This window comes from Peromyscus maniculatus, chromosome 5 (assembly GCF_049852395.1).
Source record: "Peromyscus maniculatus bairdii isolate BWxNUB_F1_BW_parent chromosome 5, HU_Pman_BW_mat_3.1, whole genome shotgun sequence".
Lineage (NCBI taxonomy): Eukaryota > Metazoa > Chordata > Mammalia > Rodentia > Cricetidae > Peromyscus > Peromyscus maniculatus.
This window is the reverse complement of record NC_134856.1, coordinates 12058507-12080212: the sequence shown is the minus strand read 5'-3', so window position 1 is coordinate 12080212 and position 21706 is coordinate 12058507. Positions and strand designations below refer to the sequence as shown.

The window sequence follows — 21706 nt, the reverse complement described above, 5'->3', positions numbered from 1 at the left end:
CTGTGCTAACTGACCAGCAAATGACTGATTCCCATCTCTGGGTCTCAGCAATGCACACATGGGAATGACCAGAGTTCCACAAACAGAAGGATTATGCATAATTATTTGGGGTCAAAGCACTGTTAAGACTCAAGGGAAGTCTATCCCAGAATGTAATGGTTCTTACCTCTCTGGAGTCTCCATGCAAATCCAGCTTAAAAAGATTCTGTGAAGAGAAGACAGAGCATATGTTAAAGAAGCCTTCCCTATACAAAGTCTAGCCTCTGAGCTGTGTTTGGAGAGTAATCAGCCTTCCTTCCTGGTCCCTACAGTGTCCTCTTCAGGTAAGCACTGTGTGTGTGTGTGTGGTGGGGGCAACAGAGTCATGGTCACTGGTGCTCTGGAAAGGCAGCTTTTGTGGGTGCCTGACCTTCTCTTCATCTTTCCCCCTACTTGTTTTCCCTTACAACAATACCCCAAGTTCCTCTGCAGGAACTGTGAAAACAAAGTGATTGCATGTGGAGCTTGTGGTAACTTGAAGGGAGGTAGGGCTGAGATGAGCTGGAGTGGCAGGAGAAAACACTTCCCAGCCCTCACTTTCTTCTTCCTTATCCTGATGTCATGAGTTTAGGGAACTACATGTGACATGGGGTTACCATGCTCCTGAATATAAATAACAGTTCAAAGATACCTGCAAAAACAGCATAGAACTTACACCAAATATATTGATAAAGTTTGGAGAAAGTTGGCTTCCTAACAGATGTCATATTGATCTTGAGTGCTACTATCTTCAACCTCCCAGGGAACAAACTTTCTGCATAGAGAAGTCAGCCAGAAATGATGGCAAATAGAGGGATAGAGATTAGAAGGTTTCCAATACATTCTTGGCACCTGGATTCATCAGCATCCTGAGCCCCCTGCTCCTGAATGCCTCGGGTCTTAGTTACCTGAAGAGTCTGTCACAGCATGTTCCTGAAGTGAATGCTCTAGTCTTGTGTTGGAAAATTCTCATGTCTATGCTCACTGTAATTCATTCTACTCCATGCTTTCCTGTGTTGTACACTCACCATGTTCACAGTGATTACAATGTAACACTTAGCTGATGGATCTGACCCACGTATGGAAAGCAACTCTATATGAGCTATCATAATATTTGGCTCTACCAACCAAGGGACTTAGGTTCTTAGGTTCTTTCTCAGGCTCTCAGGCTCTCAGGCTCTCAGGCTCTCAGGCTCTCAGGCTCTCTCTCTCTCTCTCTCTCTCTCTCTCTCTCTCTCTCTCTCTCTCTCTCTCTCTTTCTCTCCCTCTCTCCTTATAGAAACTATTAGGAATATGTCATGTGATCATAGGTTCTCTGGAGTTTCCTAAAGATAGAAAGTAATCCTGTATGTTATGGGCATGCCTATGGATGGAAGAAATATTTTCCCATTCTGAGTATACAAACACATCTTTGAAACAGACACCAAGGAGAAAATCTGTAATGCCACCACTGAAGATGGTAAAACAGGAGAATTGAGAGGCCAGCCAGGCACATAGTGAGGCCATCTCATAAATCTAAAGAGAAAAAGAAAGTAGCTGTTCTTAACTCTTAAAGGCTTGAACTTCATTATGTTTTGAGCCTGATGAACCAGAATCCAAGACCCAAGGTGATATTGGACTCAATCCATGGAAATACAAGAAGAACAGAATGCTAGAGATGGTCTATGGGGATTCAGGAGTGTCCTCTTGTGTGCAAAGTCTGTATGAAGAGACAAGACTCTCAGCTGAATCCTGAGACATCATCTGTACTTGTCCTTACAAAGGATTAGTTATCACATCCCACTATCTTGTATTTTTCAAATATTTGTCCTGTGAGGTTCCCTGTGATAATAAACTATCAAAAGTTCATTCAGTCCTCAAATGACACCTTGCGTCTCCTACCCTGACACCATGCTTCCAAAATTATAGTGGATGGATGAATGGAGTTGGCCAATATATAAACTATTGGTGAGTTGGAAAGATACACCAATAACTGCTTTAAAGGATTGGGTGAAAAGTTACAGACGCTGACTGAATGGCTCAGATTATGGACAAATTGAAAATAAGTTGTTGACAAGTCATGATGGCTCTATGCTAGACCAAGATAATGGCTTCAATGAATTGAATAGAGGGATGGATAGGTGGAAGATAATAAATGGATAGGCGGCTAATTATCCTTGACTCTTCACAGAAGTAGTCTTTGAAAACAAAAGTATTTAGAAACTGTTATAATTTAGATACCTTGTAAATCAGCGAAGTTAAGTTATGATACCTTTCATAAAATCTTGATACTTAATGTCCCTATCCTCAATGTTCAGAATGGTAATGTGGGAATGAAGAATTTTAAATTCTTCAAATACATTTGAGAACAAGACTATCACAATATTAAATTTTGAAAGAACTAGGTTACTGTTACACAATTTTTAACATACTTTCATTGAATGTTTTATGACATTTGATGATTTTTTTCATTATAAAAGAGAGATTAAAACCATCTCAATGATATCAGAAGGCTGATACTATTGCCAAGAGGCAAGAATGTCCCAGATAGCTTCTCCAAAGCTACAGAAGAGATGAAGTGATGAAGCCTGGGGTCGAGTACAAAGGTTGAGGACCACCAGGACAGGCACACCTACCAGTTTCAGTGTGGTCTCCAAGAGCTCCTCCTCTGTCTTCTGGCGAAGGCAGTGAACCATGGCAGCTGAGGTGGTGGTTTTACAACCAGCCATAACAGCAATTTTCTTCAATAGAAAACAGGCCACAGCAAAGATCGTGAGCTGAGCAGTATTTAAACCTCTGTCAATATAGCAAAGTTCTACTATCCAATACTCACTTTCTAATGATGGTACATGGATGCCCAAAACACGAAATACCAACACATGTGGGTCAGAGTGTTGCCTCTGTTACTAATTGGAATTTAATATAGACTATTTAAATATTGGTGGCTGTATTAACTTTATAATTTGTTAAGTGGAGCTTGGCATGGTGACACATGCCCTTAGTCCCAGAACTGTGAGTTTTATGCCAGTCTGATCTATAGAGTAAGTTTCAGGACAGCCAGGATTACATAGTGAGACCCTCTATTAAAAAATAGAAACAAATAATTTATTAAGTGGGCATGCTTTTGTGGATGTGGATGAGTTAAAAGAATCCATGTACTCTATGGTGAAGAAAAAGAACCCAGAATTCTACTGTCTACTGTAGAGCCACTTCCTACCACCCAGAAATAGATTGTGTCTATCCTATGAGGAGATATGATACATGTGATGTGCTCAGGAGGGTAACCCTTGATGTCACTACAAAACTTGTACTGGATTGTAGTGTGTCTAAGGAACATGATTCACACAAAATCACTCCAGAACTTGCAGAGCTTGGTTTATATATGAGGCCAAACAAATTCTATCCATTGACCATGTCAACTCCTTCCCCAGAACAAGAAAGATCCATGAGGAGAGAAGAGAAAAGAGCAGAGGAACTGCCCAGCAGGAATTTACCTCAGCCAAGGGCCTGGTGTTCTTCTTGACCAGGCCTGCAGTGAGGGCCACTCCACTTTCAGAAATAGCCCTGTGGAAGAGGTTCTTGGCCAAGGGAGATAACACCTGGCAGAGGAAATTAGAAAAGGAGACTTTATACTCATAGTGACTCATAGACTTCTGTGGGACCAGAGTTTTGAGTCCATTTGATCACCTTGATGACCAGCATGAAGTCTCAACCTTGGTTCTGCTGGATCCTAACCAAGGTGGGATGACCTCAGTGGCCCCACATGGCAATCAGCACCAAATTTTACCTGTACCCACAGCTGAACTTTATTTGGATATCCCTCTGGAAAGATTCACAGAAAACATTCAAATAGTCAGAAGAAGGCAAAACTGAAAGACAAGTCCATTCCAACAGACAGGTGTTCACACACTGAATATCAAGGCAGAGAAAGCAGACTACCAAGCTAATGGAAACTGTAATCAAGCAGGCACAGCTACCCTCACAGCTGATAAAGTATATATTAACTAAAACTAATTAGAAGAGATAAAGAACACTACATATTGATAAAGTGAATAATTCATCTAGAAGTTGCAGCAATTATGAAGCAAATATTTGGAGCCTCATAATTTCATAAAACAATCACTAAAAGGCATAAAAGAACATCTAAGACATGACACAATAATATTTGAGGACTTCAATACCCAACCCTCATATTTAGAAATGTCTTTCAAACTAAAGTAAGCAAGGAAATTTCAGAACTAAAATACAGCATGGATCAACTTGACTTAACAGACTTATACAGAATATACCACCCCAAAGATAGGGAATACAAAGGCTTCTCAGCTGCAATTGGAACCTTCTCCAATACCAATCACACCACAGCCCACAAATCAAACCTTAAAAAGTACAAAGAAATTGAAATTATCCCTAGTATTTAATGAGATCTCAATGAAAGGAAAGTAGAAATTAATAAGCATTTAAAGTTATTACCTCATCTTAAGGCACACAGAAATATTACAAAATCAATAAGCATGCAAATATAATAAAATTAATTAACTTTGTCCATAAACACTTTTCAATTTATTATCAGATTGTAAATAATGTATGGAGGAAATTGACATTGTTAGATTGTAAGCATGAAATCAATATGTCATGTGAAAAGCATTGGAACCAAGAAACTTGTGGAAGAAAATGAATTGCAGTGACTTTTTTGTATAAATTAGATTATTTATAATACTTAGTTATCTCATCAAAGAGCTAACATGAAACTTGGGCTCTTTTACAAGAAGCAAATCATTTAAGTTAATGGACAAAAATCCTATGTGCTAAAGTATCCAAAATAACCCTATGTGCAGAAGCATCCAACTAGAGAATGCAAAAGCTCAATTTTTAGGTTTGCTGTAGGGTTACATTTGAAGAATCAAGCTATAACTCTATATAATTGTTATGTATAGAAAAAGCATGGCAGAATTAAACTAAAATTGGAAAGTTGAAAGAAGCTATATGACATGATCAAGTGAAAGAGAAAGAGGAACACACACACATACACACACAGGCTAAAAGGAGAGATGATGGATAGCAGGTAGACATAAGACAGATGATAGATATGTACAGAAATTGATAAAAATTGTGGGAATACTACACAAATATATGTCATAATATTCTCCTTGGATTTATTTGCACTTTTCCTTATCTCTAAGGAAAATAAAAAACATTTTCCTCTAAGTATTCAGCTAGTAAACCAACACGTTTGAAAATATGGTGATGGGGTGACATTCTGATCAATTTTCAGGGAGCTGGAGGGCCACTCATGACTTCCACAAGTTTCCATGGATTCCCTCTATATATCCTGCTCCTCATCTCCACACCAAGATGACTCCCCATATCATCGGAATGTGTCTGTGACATGCATTCTTTGTCTTGCCTCTCTCTCCCTGTTGGAGTATCTGTCCATCTTTCCTCATAGCCAGCTCTCTTTTCCCAACTGGACCCTCAGTTCCAGATACTGCTACCCTTCTTATTAGGTTTTCAAAACTATGAGACCATCTCAGACGACCCTCTGTCAGCTCCCAATGCTCCAGTTCCTTCAATGTGTATGTCTAGCCTGGAGTCAAACAGTGATGCCTGCTCTACATCATGTCCTTCCCTCTTACTATCTACAGTTTATTCTCAACACTCCTTCCTAAGAATGCATTCTTTGTTAACATGATCAGAAAAGAGAAAGAGAATTCAATTAAGTGAGAAGAGAAATAATATGCAGCAGGTATTTTTTTTTTAAATGGCGGAGTATAGAAGTATTTCTAAGAGCCAAAGAGGATTGGTTCTTAGTCATCCACTGTCTAATGCTGAGCTATAAAAGAATCAACTTGAATCTGACAGTACCAGGCAAATATCATGACAGCCTGTTCTAATAACTCAGTTTAAAAACCAGGCCTTAATTTCTGCCTCTTGAAGCTGAACAGACAGTTTCTGAGGAAGCCATGAACAAAGGGCAATCAATCTTCAATGCCCCTGACAGCAGGGAAGAGGGAGTTAGTATGTATCAAGCCTGTGCCACTGAGCCAGCCCCCACAGTCAGTGTGTATTAGGTCAGCCAGCCCCCATGGCAGCTCAAGATGATAACCAAACAAGGACAGAGCCTGGCATTCATCCAGGCTTGCCTCAAAATGAAAAAGCTATAGCTTTAACCAACCCCTGACTAGCCCTAGCCAGTTAGAATGTATTAATATGATTGCCACTCACGTAAGTCAGTCATATCTGAAATGATCTAAGTGTCCCTGAAACTCCCCTTAGCTGTGCTTAAAAGGAGCTTACATGTCCCTCTCAGGGTTGTTGCCATTTTGCCTTTGTGTAGGATGGATTGGACGGCCCGAGCATGCTGATATAATAATTTGCTCTTGTTGATTGCATACATGGATGATGGTCTTTTTGTGGGACTTCTCCAGGATCCTAACAAATCTAGATATTGAAAGCAAAGTTCCCACTGCTGGACTGGCTGGTCTCCAAGGGACCTTATCAGCAGTTATCACGCCTGGATAAGGCCTGGTTGAGGAAACTTACAAGAACAGAGACACTTTCACCTCCTGCTGATTCTCCAAAGATAGTCACAGAGCCTGGGTCACCTCCAAAGTTGGCAATGTTGTCCTGGACCCAGTGCAGTGCAGCCAGCTGGTCCAAGTGACCCCAGTTCCCCCGACTGTGCTCATCGCCCGTGCTGAAAGAAAACAGGACAAAGGTAGATACATCATGACTGAATTCTCAGAGCTAGAGAGAGGCTGAGGCTCTTAGTGAAATAAGTTGATCCCTGAATTCCCAACACATGTCTTTGCTGCCTCTCTTGTCTCTACAAATGTTATATCTTGGATTCTACATGCATCTTCCAGAAACTATGAAGCCCAAGAGCTAGTGAGGAAACAAGATAGACAAAAGCTCCAACTTCTGAGTATATTCAGTTCACACTGTGGAGTAATGGAGTAAATGGGAGTCAAGAAATTTTAGTATCAAGTAATGAAAGTGCTTTGAAGAGAAATAAAATCAGCTTACAAAAAATTCAGGGATGGGGACTGTGGGTGGTATTTTCTGGTTGCAGGACCATGAGAGGGCTCTTGGAAGCAGTGGTCGTTAATAGGGACTCAAATAAAATGAGCAAGTAAGATTATGGATATCATAAAATGTTATTCCTGTTAAAAGAAGCAGAAGAACTAGGAACAGAAGTGTGAGCTTAGCTAGTAGTAGGTGAAGCGGGTGCTAAGGGCCTTGGCAAGGAGTTTTTGCTGTTACAAGTGGGTGGAACTATCTGCAGAAACAAGATGTGATTCAACCAGTGTCTCTCACAGCACTCTGGCCACTCTGTAGAAAATACATGCCTTAAAAGTAACAGGTTTATTAGAAAACAAAACAAAACAAAAAACAGTGGTTATAACAATAATCCAGTCCAAACAGTAAGACTTTGATTAGAGTGGATGCAGGGAGTAGATGAGAAGTCCATGGAATCAGTTTGTTTGCAAGGTGAAGCCAAAAGGACTGGTTGGTTGGTTAGACACTAAGTGTAGGAAAAGAAGGAGTCCCAGATGTCCCCCAAGGCTTTTATGTTGGACAACCAGGAGGTGGGGTGGACAGCACCTGTTCAGAAGTATGCAGGAAAAGGAGAGAGGTTCTGTTCTGTTCTCCTTGCCTGGAATAGCAGAAGCTTGGCATGACTCAATCCACCTCCTAGAGCACTGTGACCACTCTGCAAAATATGCTTTAAAACTAGCTGTTATCTATGTCTAGGAAAGCAGAGAGAACAACACACAAATCTGCACAGAAGCAAGTGTAGTAATTGGAGAATTAATGGACAGACAAGGTCCCTTACTGAAGGAGCAGGATGCATTGTAAAGGAGATCTAGCAGAGGTCTCGAAAATGCATGGCATTACTGGATCTGGGCCCTGGCATCTTTGACCTGGCAGATGTTTCATTTTGGATGTGTTCATATGAAGGGATTATGGAGTAACAGAACCTGTAAAATGTGAGGCCCCAGTGGAATGTCATTAAGCCACTGGGTGCACTGCCCTCATAGGTGTTGAGCTCACTGGGCCAAGGTTGGTTCCCCAGTGAGGCAGTTATACAAAGAACAAGACTTCCCACCTCCTCCCTCCAACTTTTTGCCTCATCATGCCATCTCTTCTGCTTGTTGCAGATTCCATTTCTGCCCTTCTACCACGTTGATCTCAATAAGGGCCCTCACCAGACCTCAAACAGCAGAAAGAACCATATCCTGGATGTTAGCCTCTTAAATCTTAAACTCAATAAATATTTTTTTTATAAATATCATAAGATCTGGTGTTGTAATGTATAATAAGAAAACAGACTAATATGGGGGCTTGTGTGTAGAAAAGAGTTCAAAACTCTACCTGAGGAACCCCCAGATGCCCAGACGGTATTGAATGGCCACCACTACCACATTTTCATGAGTAGACAGGGCCAAGCCATCATAGGTTGATGCTCCACCCAACACCAGTCCACCTCCATGGATCCACACCATCACCTGGAAAAGGACGAAACACAGATTGTCAGAAGCCTCCGCTGGAGGGCCATAGAAGTTGTCTAGTTTGGTTGCCTATATGTAGGCTAAGTAGGGCATCACCCAAGCCACAATAGTACCTAGCAAGGCTGCAGCAGGCAGTCTTTTCCCCTCAGTTCCCTCAGCTGGGGGGAGTCATCCCTTTCATCATTTCTCACCTGTCTTCCAAGATGCATGGGCCCTGTCTTTACAGGTCTCCTTAAACTGAAAACATCATCATGGAAGCATCTAAGACCTCACCCCAATACTGCATCCTCCTCCAGGCAGGGCTTTGTGTGAATGGCTCATGTTTGGCTTTCTCAGACTCTACATCTGACTGTGTACATAGTGACACTGAGTGCAACAATAGGATGCATGAATGACAGTCCCACCCTGTGCCTCTACATTAGATCTAATAAAAGGTCTCCTTTCTCCTCTTCTCCTTCCTCCTCACTTCCTCCCCTTCCCCATCCTCTTCTTCCTTTCCTCCTACTCCTCTGCCTCTTCCTCCTCCACCCTCTTTCTGAGAAAAGGGTTTGATCATTTTAAAAGACAGTGTAGCTATGGCTGGCCTGGTACTGCTGTTTCCCAGACTGACATCAAACTTGCCCAAATCCTTTTGTCTCAGCCTCTTCAATGCTGGGGTTGCATGTGTGAACCACAGGCTTCTCTTAAATGGCCTTTTCTTGACTAGTCTTTTTCTCTTTTGTTGCAGAGGATCACACTCAAGGCCTTGAACACCCTGGCAACTACTTTACCATGAAGCCACTCTTTGTCCCTCTTGCCTATCTTGATGCCCACCACTAGCCCAGCAGCCTGAGGTGGTGATCTGGAGAAGAGAGCAGAATCACCGACAGTGGGGACAACAGCATCAGAGGGAAAAGTAGCCACCTGCTGCCCCAGCTGTGGGCCACTGCCACAGAGGCTGCAGAAGCAGTTTCTCTTCTCACTGACCCATGATTCCTAGGGTAAAGGCTGATGCCCAGCAATACTATAGGTGATCAGTTTCCTCCTCTATTTGTGAGAAAAAATCAGGGAAGATTAAATTCTAATTTAAGGCCGTCTTCCTTAAGCACCAGTTTCATACATGAGCAAATAAAGGCACAGGTGATTAGAAAAGTTCCTCAATGTTTCACTGCTTTGGAGACTCATGCAGTGAAGAGTACATCATAAGCAACATTCCCAGATCTCAGTGGACCCAGAAGGGAAGTACCACTGCCTGATGTGCCTGGGGAACAAAAAAACAAGGGAAAGTTTCCATCAGGGCAGAAGCTCTAGGCCTGTGAATCAGTTCATGCCTGTGGTGCCCTTGCCCCTAGCTGTCCTCAAGCCCTTCTGTTTGCACAGAGGAGCCAGATGCTGACACTCAGAAGGTTGGAGAAGCCCCACCACTTACCGGCAGCTTGCTGCTCTTTGTCAAGTCAGCAGGAGTGTAAATGTTAAGGTAGAGACAGTCCTCAGAAAACTGGAGAGGAATGCTCTCTTTTCTGTTGGTTAGGAGGTCATTGACTATCTGCCCTGCCACTGGGTCTTGAGAGCACCTGGGAGGGGAGAGAGAACATCTGACGTTCCACCAGGCTGCAGCCTGGAAACATTACCTGGCATTGACTTTGCACAGGGAGGTGGAATTCAATGGACCCAGGAGCCAAGCACTGCTGCCACTGGCTTTTACAAGCAGCCCTGAGGCCCTCCGATGTCAGGATGACACAGAAGTCAGGGACAGAAGTGGTGGGTCAACAGACAAAAATGGTTCTACGTTTCATTCTGGGAACTTTTCCGACGTTATGGCAGGTAAGGGGTCTAGTAGTCACAAAAGCAGTAACTCAAATGTCAAAAAGAGGAATTGGTTAATTTAAACAGAAAACAAAGATTGAGATTACAGTTATTTATTTTATTGTATTATTTCTGAGACAGGGTTTTTAGCGAAAACCAAGGCTCACATTCCTGCCCAGTACCTATCTTTCTGCTGCAGTGACATGGGCTGGATGCTTTTTTCTTTCTTTTCTTTTTTGCTTTTCTTTTCTCTTCTTTTCTTTCCAGTTTTTTGAGACAGGATTTCTCTGTGTTGCCCTGGCTGTCCTGGAACTCAGTCTATAGACCAGGCTAGCCTCAAACTCATGGAGGTCTGCCTGCCTCTGCCTTCTGAGTGTGGGGATTAAAGGCGTGTGCCACCACCACCAGCTGAGATTTACCATTGCTGTGATTATTACATATTATTTCTTTCTTCAAAGGCAGGGTAAAATTATTTCAATAAGCCTAAGGTTTAGGCAGAGCTTGTTGATGGAGACTTTTTGGAGAAAATTTAAGAATAGTTTCATAGTATTTGACTCAATAATGCTACTTCTTGGGACTTATCATAGAGAATTTATGAATGTGTGGAATAATTTAGTAACACTTTTCTATACTCAGATGTGTATGTCAACCATACTAAAGCCAACATGGTCACCAGAGGTTAAAGACTGGCTGAGTGTGATACAGTGTGGTGTTGAAATTAACGCAATGAAAGTAGCACTGTGATGTTCAATGGCAGAGGGTGATGTTGCCGGCATACTCCTAAGTGAGACGGGGGCCACCAGAACTGCAGAGGCCCGCGACAGACAAGAGGCTGTCACTGTGTCAGAGGGTGTTAACAGTTGTCACTGGGGGGCATCCCCTGGGGGTTTGCTTTCCTCTGTTTTGCATCTTGTGTTTCCTGACTTTGCTGTACTATGTATTCATTACATAAACTAAATAACCAAAATACAAGACAGCAGGAGTTCAAGCAGCACATGGCGGAGAAAGGGCTCTCGGAAGCTGTGCAGCTCTAAGTGTTTCGCATTTCCACAGTGGCCTCTTTTTTGTTGTTGTTGTTGTTTCCAGCAGTTGAAAGGCTTTTGGTGGGGTGAGGAAACACACACATACAGCCGACATACAGAGAAAAAGACCCTCTGCAAAACAGAGCGGAGATTCTGGAAACTGAAGTCCTCCACACTGTTCTTGATTGCAGAACAAACTAGAAACCAGTTAGAGTGCTGTGCTGACCCCTTCCTATGTCCCTCTGAAACAGAGTTCCTTCAAAAGAGACCCAGGCCCACCCCAGCGGCTTACATAGGAGGGTAGGAGGTGGCATTCTTCACGAAGCTCCAGGGCTCTGCAGGCTGTGGAGGAGCAAACCTCAGGGATCCAAGAGGAGGCTTGGCAAAGGGGACTCCCAGGAAGACGGCCACAGGCTGTGTGAATCCTTCTAAGCTGACATACTTCCCCAGGACTTTGCCATAAACAGTGTTCACCACGGGTGGTGAGGATGGGTGTCCTGCTGGACAAGAGACCATGAGGACACATCAGAGTGGGAAAGATCAGGCCTGGATTTCTACTGGGTTTCCCCACTTTCTAAGCATGAAGCCTTGAATAAATTGCCTTAGCCTTGTAAGCCTCAGTATCTTCTCCCCCCAGATAATGATGGAAAAAAAAAACAGTCCTTATCTTAGGGGGCATGGAAGGGGCAGTTGGAATTACACACAGAAAAGAAGTTAAACCAAAACTCAATGTGAATGAATGTTGGCTGCTAGAAATGTTTGTGACCTTCAATGTCATCCTCAAAAGTCTATGGAAATGTGTATCTGTTAAGAACCTGATACTGGCCCAGCATGGTAACACATATCTTTAATTCAGATACCCAGGAGGCAGAGGCAAAGACAGATCTCTGTGAGTTTGAGGCCAATAGGGTATACACAAAGAGTTCCAGGACAGACAGAGTTACACAGCCAGATCATGTCTTTAAAGAGTAATAATAAAAAGAAGATCCCAGGGCTGAGCTGCATGATGGACAAGAGGATGGGCACAGGTATCTTCTCCTCTCAGGAGGCTGACCTTATAGGAAAGGACCATAGATAGACTCGACCTAATGCTGAGTTGAAATATGTGTCCTAGAAGAAGTGAGCACTTCTGATTTTTGTCGCCAAGGACCAGCTGTGACTTGGGGGAGAAGTGACAAGAGGAAGGTGGAAGTGGGAGGGGATGAAGCAAGAATACACAGAAGACCAGCAACAGTTCAAGTAGAGTAGAATAGAGGGTCTGCTGGAATGGCTGAGTAGCCTGTGAAAAGCACCAAGAAGAGCCTGGAGGAGTTACAGGGCATACAGGAGTGAGCAGGTGCCTGTGAGGGAGGGCTGCAAAGTCCAGGCTCCCATCCTACCCTGTGGACAAATAAGCACGAGCAAGTGCAGAGTAAAGGAAACAAGTGCTAGACGTTCCTCCATGAGCTCTGAGCTGGGTCATCCAGACTAGAACATACAGAGGAGGTATCAAAATGAGAGCAGTTGGCATCCGCATAAAAGCATACCTGAAGAACTGTGAAGTACATGATATATTAGTCCCTGAAATGTTTTAAATCAGTCCTACACCTGCTTACACGGCTTCACCCATTCCTACAGAAGAGACTTCCAGGAAGCACCTGTCTGTACTTTGTCCATCCTTCCACCTCCTACTGACTCTGCTGCTTTCTTTTCTTCACACTCCACCCCGATGATGAAACCTTGCTTTGGGAGCTGAGATTGGCAAAGATTTTACTGGCTATTATCTCTAATGTGATGACCTGACCACTCCTCCAATTTCCTATTAATGAGCTCCATTTTATTTTATTATAATTTTGGTATGTGTGTATGAATGATGTATGTGTATGTAAGTGTACATTTGCATACATAAATGAAGGTGTGTGTATGCTGTGGTGCACGTATGGCAATCAGAGGAGCAATCGCCTTAGGCGGCGGCGTCCCTCACCCACTGCCTTATATAAAATATGGTCCCTTTGTTGTTTGCTATGGTGTACACTAGTGCTGGTCCATGAGCTTCTTGGAATTCTCCTGTCTCCACATCCCATTTTGGCATAGGAAGACTGGGATTGCAGATGCATGCTACCACTACTGGCTTCGTGTGGATGCTGGGGATTCAAAATCAAGTCCCCGTGTTCACACAGAAGTGCTTTACCATGTGAGCTAGCTCCTCAGCCCTTACACACTTCATTGTAAATCACCCCCCTCGTTTATCTCCTGCTCTCCCACTCCTCCTCCAGCCTAAGCCCACCTTCAGCACCGTACAAGGAACCACCTAAGGCACCCTCACAGTGATCCACTGGGGAAGGCACTAGAGTCAACACTTGGTCAGGCTAACACAAGTTCACCTAGCAGAGTGCTTTGCCTGAAGACAAATGGTTTGGAAGTGCTGAGCCAAGATCCAAATTTTCTACTAAGCTTCCTTCCATGGTCAGGCAAAATGTAGACTAATAATTTAGGAGAAAACAAACAGCTTTCCTAATCCCCTTTGTGATACTTGGAGCTAGCACATTGCCCTCTGTACCTGTCCTGTGATTCTAGTGTTTGCCTTTCACTGACTCAGCGTGTCCACTCCATCCAATAGCTGGTCGGGGCTACTCGTCGGGAGACTGTACTGGGCACTACACAGCTTTACACTATGCTCCCCTCTGGCCACCTCTACCAGATGTGAGCGGTTTGAAATGTGCCCTCACAACCCCAATATATGTATTACAAAACAAACAAACAAAGACTCACCCTCTGCTGCAAAAGCTGCAAGAGACACCAGGATCAGAGCACAGAGGTGCATGGTAGAAAGCTTGGGGGAACAGCAGGGTCTCCAACCTGCAACTGATCCTGTCCCAGTCCTGAAGACTTTTGGTAAGTTCCTCTCAATCAGTTGTATAATCCCAGAAAAGGACAATCTTTCTGTTCCAAAGAGCTCTGCAGGTTTCCCAGGAGCTCACTAAGCCACTCCCACCCAGCTACACCCAGCCACTCCCACCCAGAGCTCACCCGGCTTTATCTAAATTGTTTGGACTCTCCCCTTAGATTGCAGGAGCCCACAAACGGGTCAAACAGCTTCTTGCATAAGCATCTGCCCCTGTAGCACTCACCTCAGTGCTCTTGCTCTTTCCCAAACCCAGGTACCAGCTCTCCAGACACCTTTAGGCAGGGTGACTTTTTGGTTCGGGGTCCTCACATCAAGCTGGAGGAGTTCAGAGCCCCTCACAGCCACACAGTTGATCCCCTGGGAAGTGAGGACACACCTCTCAGCTACTGTTGGCTGGGAGAGATTTAAGATCTCATTTTGGTAAAAATATTAAATTTCATCATTTTCTTTCAACCTAAATTATCTTTATAAGATTCCTGTCAAGCGGTCTAGCCTTCTGTCATGTACTGCCATGGTCAAGGAACCCATAGCCTTTCAGAGGAGAGATTTGGAAATAGGTATTCTTATATAAGTGAACAACATATCTTTGTTTTTAGTAGTTTTAAGTTAGCCTGCATAGCAATGGGTTTTGTTATGTTGTCTGATGCAGACTTTATTATTATTGATATTCTTCTTCATCCCTCTGCTCCTATCAGCTCATCCTTTGCCCACTAATAGTCCCCCTTTGTACTTCATGCTTCTTTTTTCTCTCATCTCTCCTTCTTTCATGGATTCTTCTAATTTCATGACCAATTGACAATGTATATACAAAAATATAAACATTAAAATCTAAAAAATCTTTTTGAGTCTAGTTTGTTTTAATTAACAAAATGGTCTTCATTTCTGCCTGCTGTTATTGAAAATGTTATGATTTCATTCTTTTTATATTGTATAAAATTTCCTTATGTAAATGTACCCCATTTTCTTCATCCAAATGTTTGTTATCTGGGCTGGCTCATTTCTTAGCAGTTGTGAGTACTACAGAAATAAATATGAATTATTGATATCACTTTGGTAGGATTTATACTCTTTGGGGCATATATCTGGGGCAGTTTAGTTGGGTCATACAGAAGTTCTATTTTTAAACTTTGGAGGACCTTCTATTTTCATTTCTGTAGTTGCCGTATCAATACACTCCCACTAACAGTGAATAATGATTTGTCCTTCCAAACAACTCACCCATAGTCATTGTCATGTGCTTAATTTCTGTTCCAAACAACAGACAAGGAGGGAACACTACCAAACTCATTCTATGAAGTTACACTACCTTGATACCCAAAACACATAAGGAGATAATAACAAAACAGTAGACTGATCTAGTTATTGGCCATAGATATAAAACTCGCAATAAAACATTTATAACTGAATTCAACATTAAAGGGCTGGAGAGATGACTCAGCAGTTACGAACATTTGTCGTTCTTGCAGAGGACCTGGGTTTGGTTCCCAGCACTCACCTCATGTCTCACAACCATGTGTAAGTCAGGCTCCAGGGGATCTGATGCACTCTTCTGATCTCAGGTGTGAGGTATGCATATGATACACATATGTACATAGAGGCAGCACATTCATACACATAAAGTAAAACAAATTTTAAAAGAAAATAAAAACAATTTTTGTGGTTTTTTTTGTTTATTTTTACATCCCAATCAAAAGTTCCGTTCCCTCCCCTTCCCAAGTCCTCTCCCCTCCCCGCATCTACTACTCCTCTACTGTTTTTCTGTAGATACAGGCAGGCCTCTCATGGATATCCGTCAGCCAGGTATATCAAGTAGCTGTGAGATTAGGTGCCTCCTATCCTATTAAGGATGAGGCACTCCAGTAGGAGAAATGGGTCTCAAAAGCAGGTAACACAGTCAGAGACAGTCCCTGCTCTCACTGTTAGGAGTCTCACACAATGACCGAGTACACAACTGTAAAATATTTGCAGAGGGCCTAGGTCAGTCCCATGCAGGCTCCCTGGTTATTTGAGATTCCATCTTACACCTGTCAGAATGGCTAAGATAGAAAATGCAAGTAACAGCTCATGCTGGAGAAGATGTAGAGCAAGGGGAACACTCCTTCACTGCTGGTGGAATGCAAACTTGTACAGCCACTTTGGGAATCAGAATAGCGGTTTCTCAGAAAATTGGGAATCAATTTACCTCAGGACACTCCACCTTACAGCAAGGACACCTGAACTATGTCCATAGCAGCTTTATTTGTAATAGACAGAAAGTGGAAACAACCTAGATGTCCCTCAACAAAAGAATGGATAAAGAAAATATGGTACATTTATACAGTGGAGTATCACTCAGCTGTTAAAAACAATGACACCAGGAAATTTGCTGGTAAATGCACTAACCTGGACAAACTCATCCTGAGTGAAGTAACACAGACCCAGAAACACAATCATGGTATGTATTCACTCATAAATTGATATTAGCTATAAAGTAAAGGAGATCCATGCTAAAACCCACAAACCCACAGAAATTGATGCTTACCCAAACTGTTATCAGAGGTTTCACTCAGAAACTGATGGAAACAGATGTAGAGACCCACAGCCAAATATTAAACAGATCTCAGGGAATCCTACAGAAGAGGAAGAAGAAGGATTGCAGGACCCAGTGGTGCCAAGGACACCATAAGAATACCCACAGAACCAACTAACCTGGGTTCATAGGGGCTCTCAAAAGATGTGGGGGGGGGGAGGAAGAGGGAAAGAGAGAAAGAGAAAACATGAAATTGGGTAGATAGAAAGCTGAAGAAGAGCTGAGAGGAACTCATGGAGGGAAAAGCATCAAAATATATGGTATGAAAAAGATTAAATAAAAAGTTAAAAGATAAACTTTTAAAAACAATTTAAAAGAAATACATTAACCAAATTGGTTTTTTTCTCAGAGATGCAAGGTTACTTCAGCATATTCAAATCAATAAATGTAACACAAAATGTAAATAAATTAAAGGTAGGTGCAAACAACAAAACAAACAAAAAAGAAGCTCAAGACTGTAAGTCCTGGAGAAATGAAGACTAGAAGGGATATCTTTCCTGACCCCATCTCAGTGAGTAAGAGTTGGCATATAGAAAATTGCTGAGCTGTATATGTTGGTTTCAGTTTCTGCAAATTTGATGAAAGTATTTGTTAGAGCTCAGAGTTTTCTGATGAAGCTTTAAGTACATCTGCCAAGGAGGCAAAAAGACTTCTATGATAAAAAAAAAAAACAAAAACAAACAAACAAACAAACAAACAAAAAACCTAAAGAATGAAACTGAAGAAGATGCTAGAAAATAGAAATCCATCCAGTGTTATGGTTGCTTTGGGAGAATTTTCATCAGCTTCATTGAAGATAAGCATAGATTCCAACATGACTCAGAAATTCCAGTTCTAGGGAACTGAAAACATGGGCCATACAAAAATTGGTACACATAACAATGCTCAGAGTCTTTGAGGGAAAGCTCAAAGTCTATCAACCAATGAATGAAACAATTAGTTCACAGTCCACAGTACAGAATACTACTGAGCCATAAGAACATGCTACAGTGTAGAAGAATCTAAAAACATGTTAAATGAAAGAAGCCAGACATGAAAATCAAAGGCTGTGTGTGATTCTACTTATATGAAATGTCCAAAAAAAATCCATCTTTGCATTCATTTGCAAATATTTCTTGAGAATATACAGTGTGTCAAACCCTGTGCCTGGGGTTTTGTAGGTAGGATATCAGTGCTCAGAATAACCCCATGATTCATGTTAGTGGATCCAAGGCTCAGTGTGGCTGAGGGACGGCCCAAGAGAACACATCATGTAAGATGAACAGCTGATAATGGAGAAAACCCTATGATCATAGAACCATATCCTCAACCACTATGCCTTGGTGTCAATGTTTGGGAGAAACCACAAATACAAATCTTCTCACAGCCCCTTTCCTAGAACTCAGAATGAGAAACTGTGGTAGATGCTGTCAGTGATTGGCTAGCACCCTGAGGCCATATAACTCCATGACTCTCAGGTGACTTCCACCTGCCAGAAACTCCTCCTCTTTTGAGGGTTTTCCTACTGGAGTAGCTCTCAGCCAGTGACTGCTTGGAATTGGAGTATAGACTTCCATTCCCCCCACCTTGGCTACAGTAATTGAAATTACATGCTCTTTCTCCTGAATTTTCTGCCAGCATTAACTCTGGTTATCCACTAGGCTAACCAATATCATAAGTAACTCTTTCTCTGTCTCTCATTACTCATTATGATCTCTACCACTGTCCCTCTTTCAAAATAGACTTGAACATGAATGCTTATCTCAAAGATGCCTTTGGAGAAACTCAAAGTAAGACAGCGAGTCTATGGTTCCTCAGTTAATTCACCCTTGTATTTGATATGGATGAAAGTATCACTTAGAATTTACATGCTGAAGTTTTTCCCCAAATATTATAATGTGGCTGTAATTGGATATAAACCCTTTAAAACAGTTATAACAATAACATGGGGCTTTAAGATGGAGCCTAATCCAAATGTGGCTGGTGCTATCATAAGAGGAAATGTGAACACAAAAGACATCAAGGGTAAGTGTGTATAGGAGGCCCACCATGTGTGGAGGCAAGGGAAAGGCAGTCTACTCTATCCAAGAAAATCCAAATTGAATAAAAACCAACCTTGTTTGCCTCTTAATTTTGGACAGCCAGCCTCTGGAAATGTAAGAAAATCAGTGTCTCTTTTGTACCCACCCAGTCTGTAATGTATCTCTCTGGCAGTCCAGTAGACAAGTGTGAGAACTGTTTAGTGGAAACTAATGGTGAGCCATGAGAAGGAGATGCTTAACATCCCACAGAAACTCCAGCTCAACGGCAGGAACATAACCAGAGACAGTTAACTTTCACTCTGTGGTGGCTGCTAGCCCCTTCTCTTTCTTAATATACTAGAAAGATATCCTAACAGGCAGCCTTATCATAAGAAAAATACATGGGTATTATAAACAATTAAAGCCTCAGTTCAAATGGCCAATGGGGGTGGGGGTGCTGAAGGCTTAGAGAGGTGGCTGGAAGAGGCAGGATGTGTTCTTCTCATCAAGGTCATTTGGCAAGTCTACTCTTGTCCTGATTAGACCAACATCAACACGAAAAGTAGAGCTGGGTACCAACACCCAATAGCCCACCACAATCCCAGGAGTCACGAGTTCTTCCCCAAGACTGAAGTTTTGCCTGCAATGACATTTCTGGAGACCCCAAATGTAAAAAGGAATCCCCGTTAGCACTCATGTGCTGACTGGCAGGGTGTTGAACCTTATCCTGAGGGCAAGGACTTAGTAGCAGAATTAGAATCAGTTCAAGAGAATGATCTACCCTGAAAAATATTGACCATATTGTAGGGTCCTCCCTTTTATCAGGAAAGACATTTGGCCTTTAGAGAAAAGTTGAAGTTCCCTCCCCTATCTCCGCCCCAATGGAGTAATGTCAGTGTTGTCCTAAGAAGTCAGGACAGTGTCCAGTTATTTAGCAACACACACATAACACTTATTAACAACGCTGCCTTTGCCACAGCTGGCTGGCCTTTAAAACCTGGCAAACATTCCTGGAATTTAGGTCATGAAAACTACCTTGAACTTTTTAAAGGAAACATAAAATGTAGGAATGGATTATGTTCAATACGAGTTCAATTTCAGCCCCATTTGAGACTCAAGCCAAGAGAAGGGGCCACATCTAAAACTTGCCTGCTTCTGGCAGCAGCTTCTGGTGGTGTTCCTGCTTCCTGGTGATTTTGCAGAAGTGGTCAGTGAAGCTCTATCTACCAAAACCCCACACAGACCTTAGAGCTGCCCAATAATTCCAATGCGTCTGGAGGGACTCATCTCTTTTAGTTTTTGTGTTAACAGTAGATTAGAGTTTGTCATCTTGTATTTTTCTATGTAGAAAGCAAGATCCTAAGAGATGACCTGATTTCCTAACAAGCTGGCAGGACATGGCAGCATGGATATCTCTGGAGGCTTCCAACAACCCCCAACAGGCCAGTTCATACTCATTAATTTAAATGGTTGTAAAAACTAGACATGTTAAAACAGGCTTTATACAAAAGCAAGCAATACACCACGAGCTTTCCCAGCACTGTTAGTCCTGTGACTACTTAGGGGTGGACTGGGGTGGAGAATACTTCACGGGCTTGGACTCCACCACTGACTTTTGTATTTAAATTAACCAAATTTAAATCAAGGGTGGTTCCAGATGAGAAACTGGTTCTCACGCTCTATGGCTCACCATGCACAGAATCTAAATCGGCTTCCAATGCACTCTCGGCTCGCACTAAAGCTTTTAAACTGTGTGTGTATTTGTTTTAATGTCATCTTGCCTCTATTTTGTGAAAGTCATCAGAATCTGAATGAAATCCCCGTGTGAAGCCTTAGCCATGCACAATAATAAAAGGCTTGGAGATGTAGGAAAGGATATTGTGTCTCTCAGGCTGCCAACTGATGACTCCACCTGGACTAGAGCCATCCTAGCCATTGACCTTGGAACTCTGTTGTGGACTTTTGTAGTCAAGGATTTCTAGTTCAAAGAGTTTAATAATCCTCTGGCTGCTTTTAAGCATCTGTATTCTAGCAACCAAAGATGCACATGGCTTACAGCATATCTGCTCCTCAGTTAATTTTCTCTTTTTTTCCCATGTAAATACTAGTACCTTTTCTTTCTCTCTCAGGTAATCCCCATTTCTACATACCACTTACATCATTCGTTTATTTAAATGCATTGCATGTTTTCACTTCAACGAATTTATTCAAAAGGAGGCTTTTTTTTTTAACTGATCAAAAATATCAACCTTTATTTTAACGTGTTAAAATTATTACAGGCTGATCAAAAAAGAGCAGAAATTGCTTCTTACTAAACACAATATTTGAAATTGAGAACTAATATTTTGAAGATGCATACTATCTCATGAGGATGTGGCCCGTTTCAAATACTGAATAAGGTCTTCTCTCTCGCTCTTCTTTTTTATGCCAGCAAAGATCATCTTAGTACCAGGGATGAATTTCTTTGGGTTCTCCAAATATTCCATCAAACTTGCTTCTGTCCAGATAATACCTTTGTTCTTGTTGGCGTCAGTGTAGGAAAATCCTGGGGCTTGGCCTGTCTTTCTGCCAAAAAGGCCCCAGAGATTGGGACCTGTCTTGTGTTTTCCTCCTTTTTCCACTGTGTGGCACTGAGCACATTTCTGAACGAAGATCTTCTTGCCTGCTTCAGCATCTAAAAGGAGGCTTTTATGTACATTTATAAATGGAGAGATGTGTTAATATGCAATAAATTCAAGGTAACCATCCATAACGTGTCACTATATTTTATAAGGGTAAAATAATAGCAAAAATAAAGAGAAACTATGATATATGATAAACCATCTGATCTATAATAGTGTATTATGAAAACTAAGTCACCCAGTGTGGGTACTGATTAATGATGGTTATTCAGTAACTGCGGAGTCTCCTTTGATTTTCTGTCTTCAACCTCAGAA

The 21706-nt window shown here is 42.0% G+C and overlaps 1 protein-coding gene and 1 pseudogene across 2 annotated transcripts in view; both read right to left on the bottom strand.

Annotated features, from left to right (window-relative positions):
- LOC102928734 (carboxylesterase 1E) overlaps positions 1–14310 on the bottom strand; it is a 28072-nt gene extending 13762 nt beyond the window's left edge. The window contains exons 1-8 of one of the 2 annotated variants that reach the window (XM_076571699.1): positions 14066–14310; positions 11607–11814; positions 9916–10060; positions 8371–8504; positions 6538–6691; positions 3492–3596; positions 2634–2738; positions 167–205 (exon numbers count right to left, since the gene is read on the bottom strand). In XM_076571699.1, the coding sequence (XP_076427814.1) occupies positions 167–205; positions 2634–2738; positions 3492–3596; positions 6538–6691; positions 8371–8504; positions 9916–10060; positions 11607–11814; positions 14066–14117 (942 nt within the window). In that variant the 5' untranslated portion in view covers positions 14118–14310. The remainder of the gene's footprint in view (positions 1–166; positions 206–2633; positions 2739–3491; positions 3597–6537; positions 6692–8370; positions 8505–9915; positions 10061–11606; positions 11815–14065) is intronic. The other variant, XM_076571700.1, reaches the window with a different exon arrangement.
- A 6679-nt stretch (positions 14311–20989) lies between these two features.
- On the bottom strand, positions 20990–21487 carry LOC143273224 (cytochrome c, testis-specific pseudogene; annotated as a pseudogene).
- Positions 21488–21706: the final 219 nt, after the last annotated feature.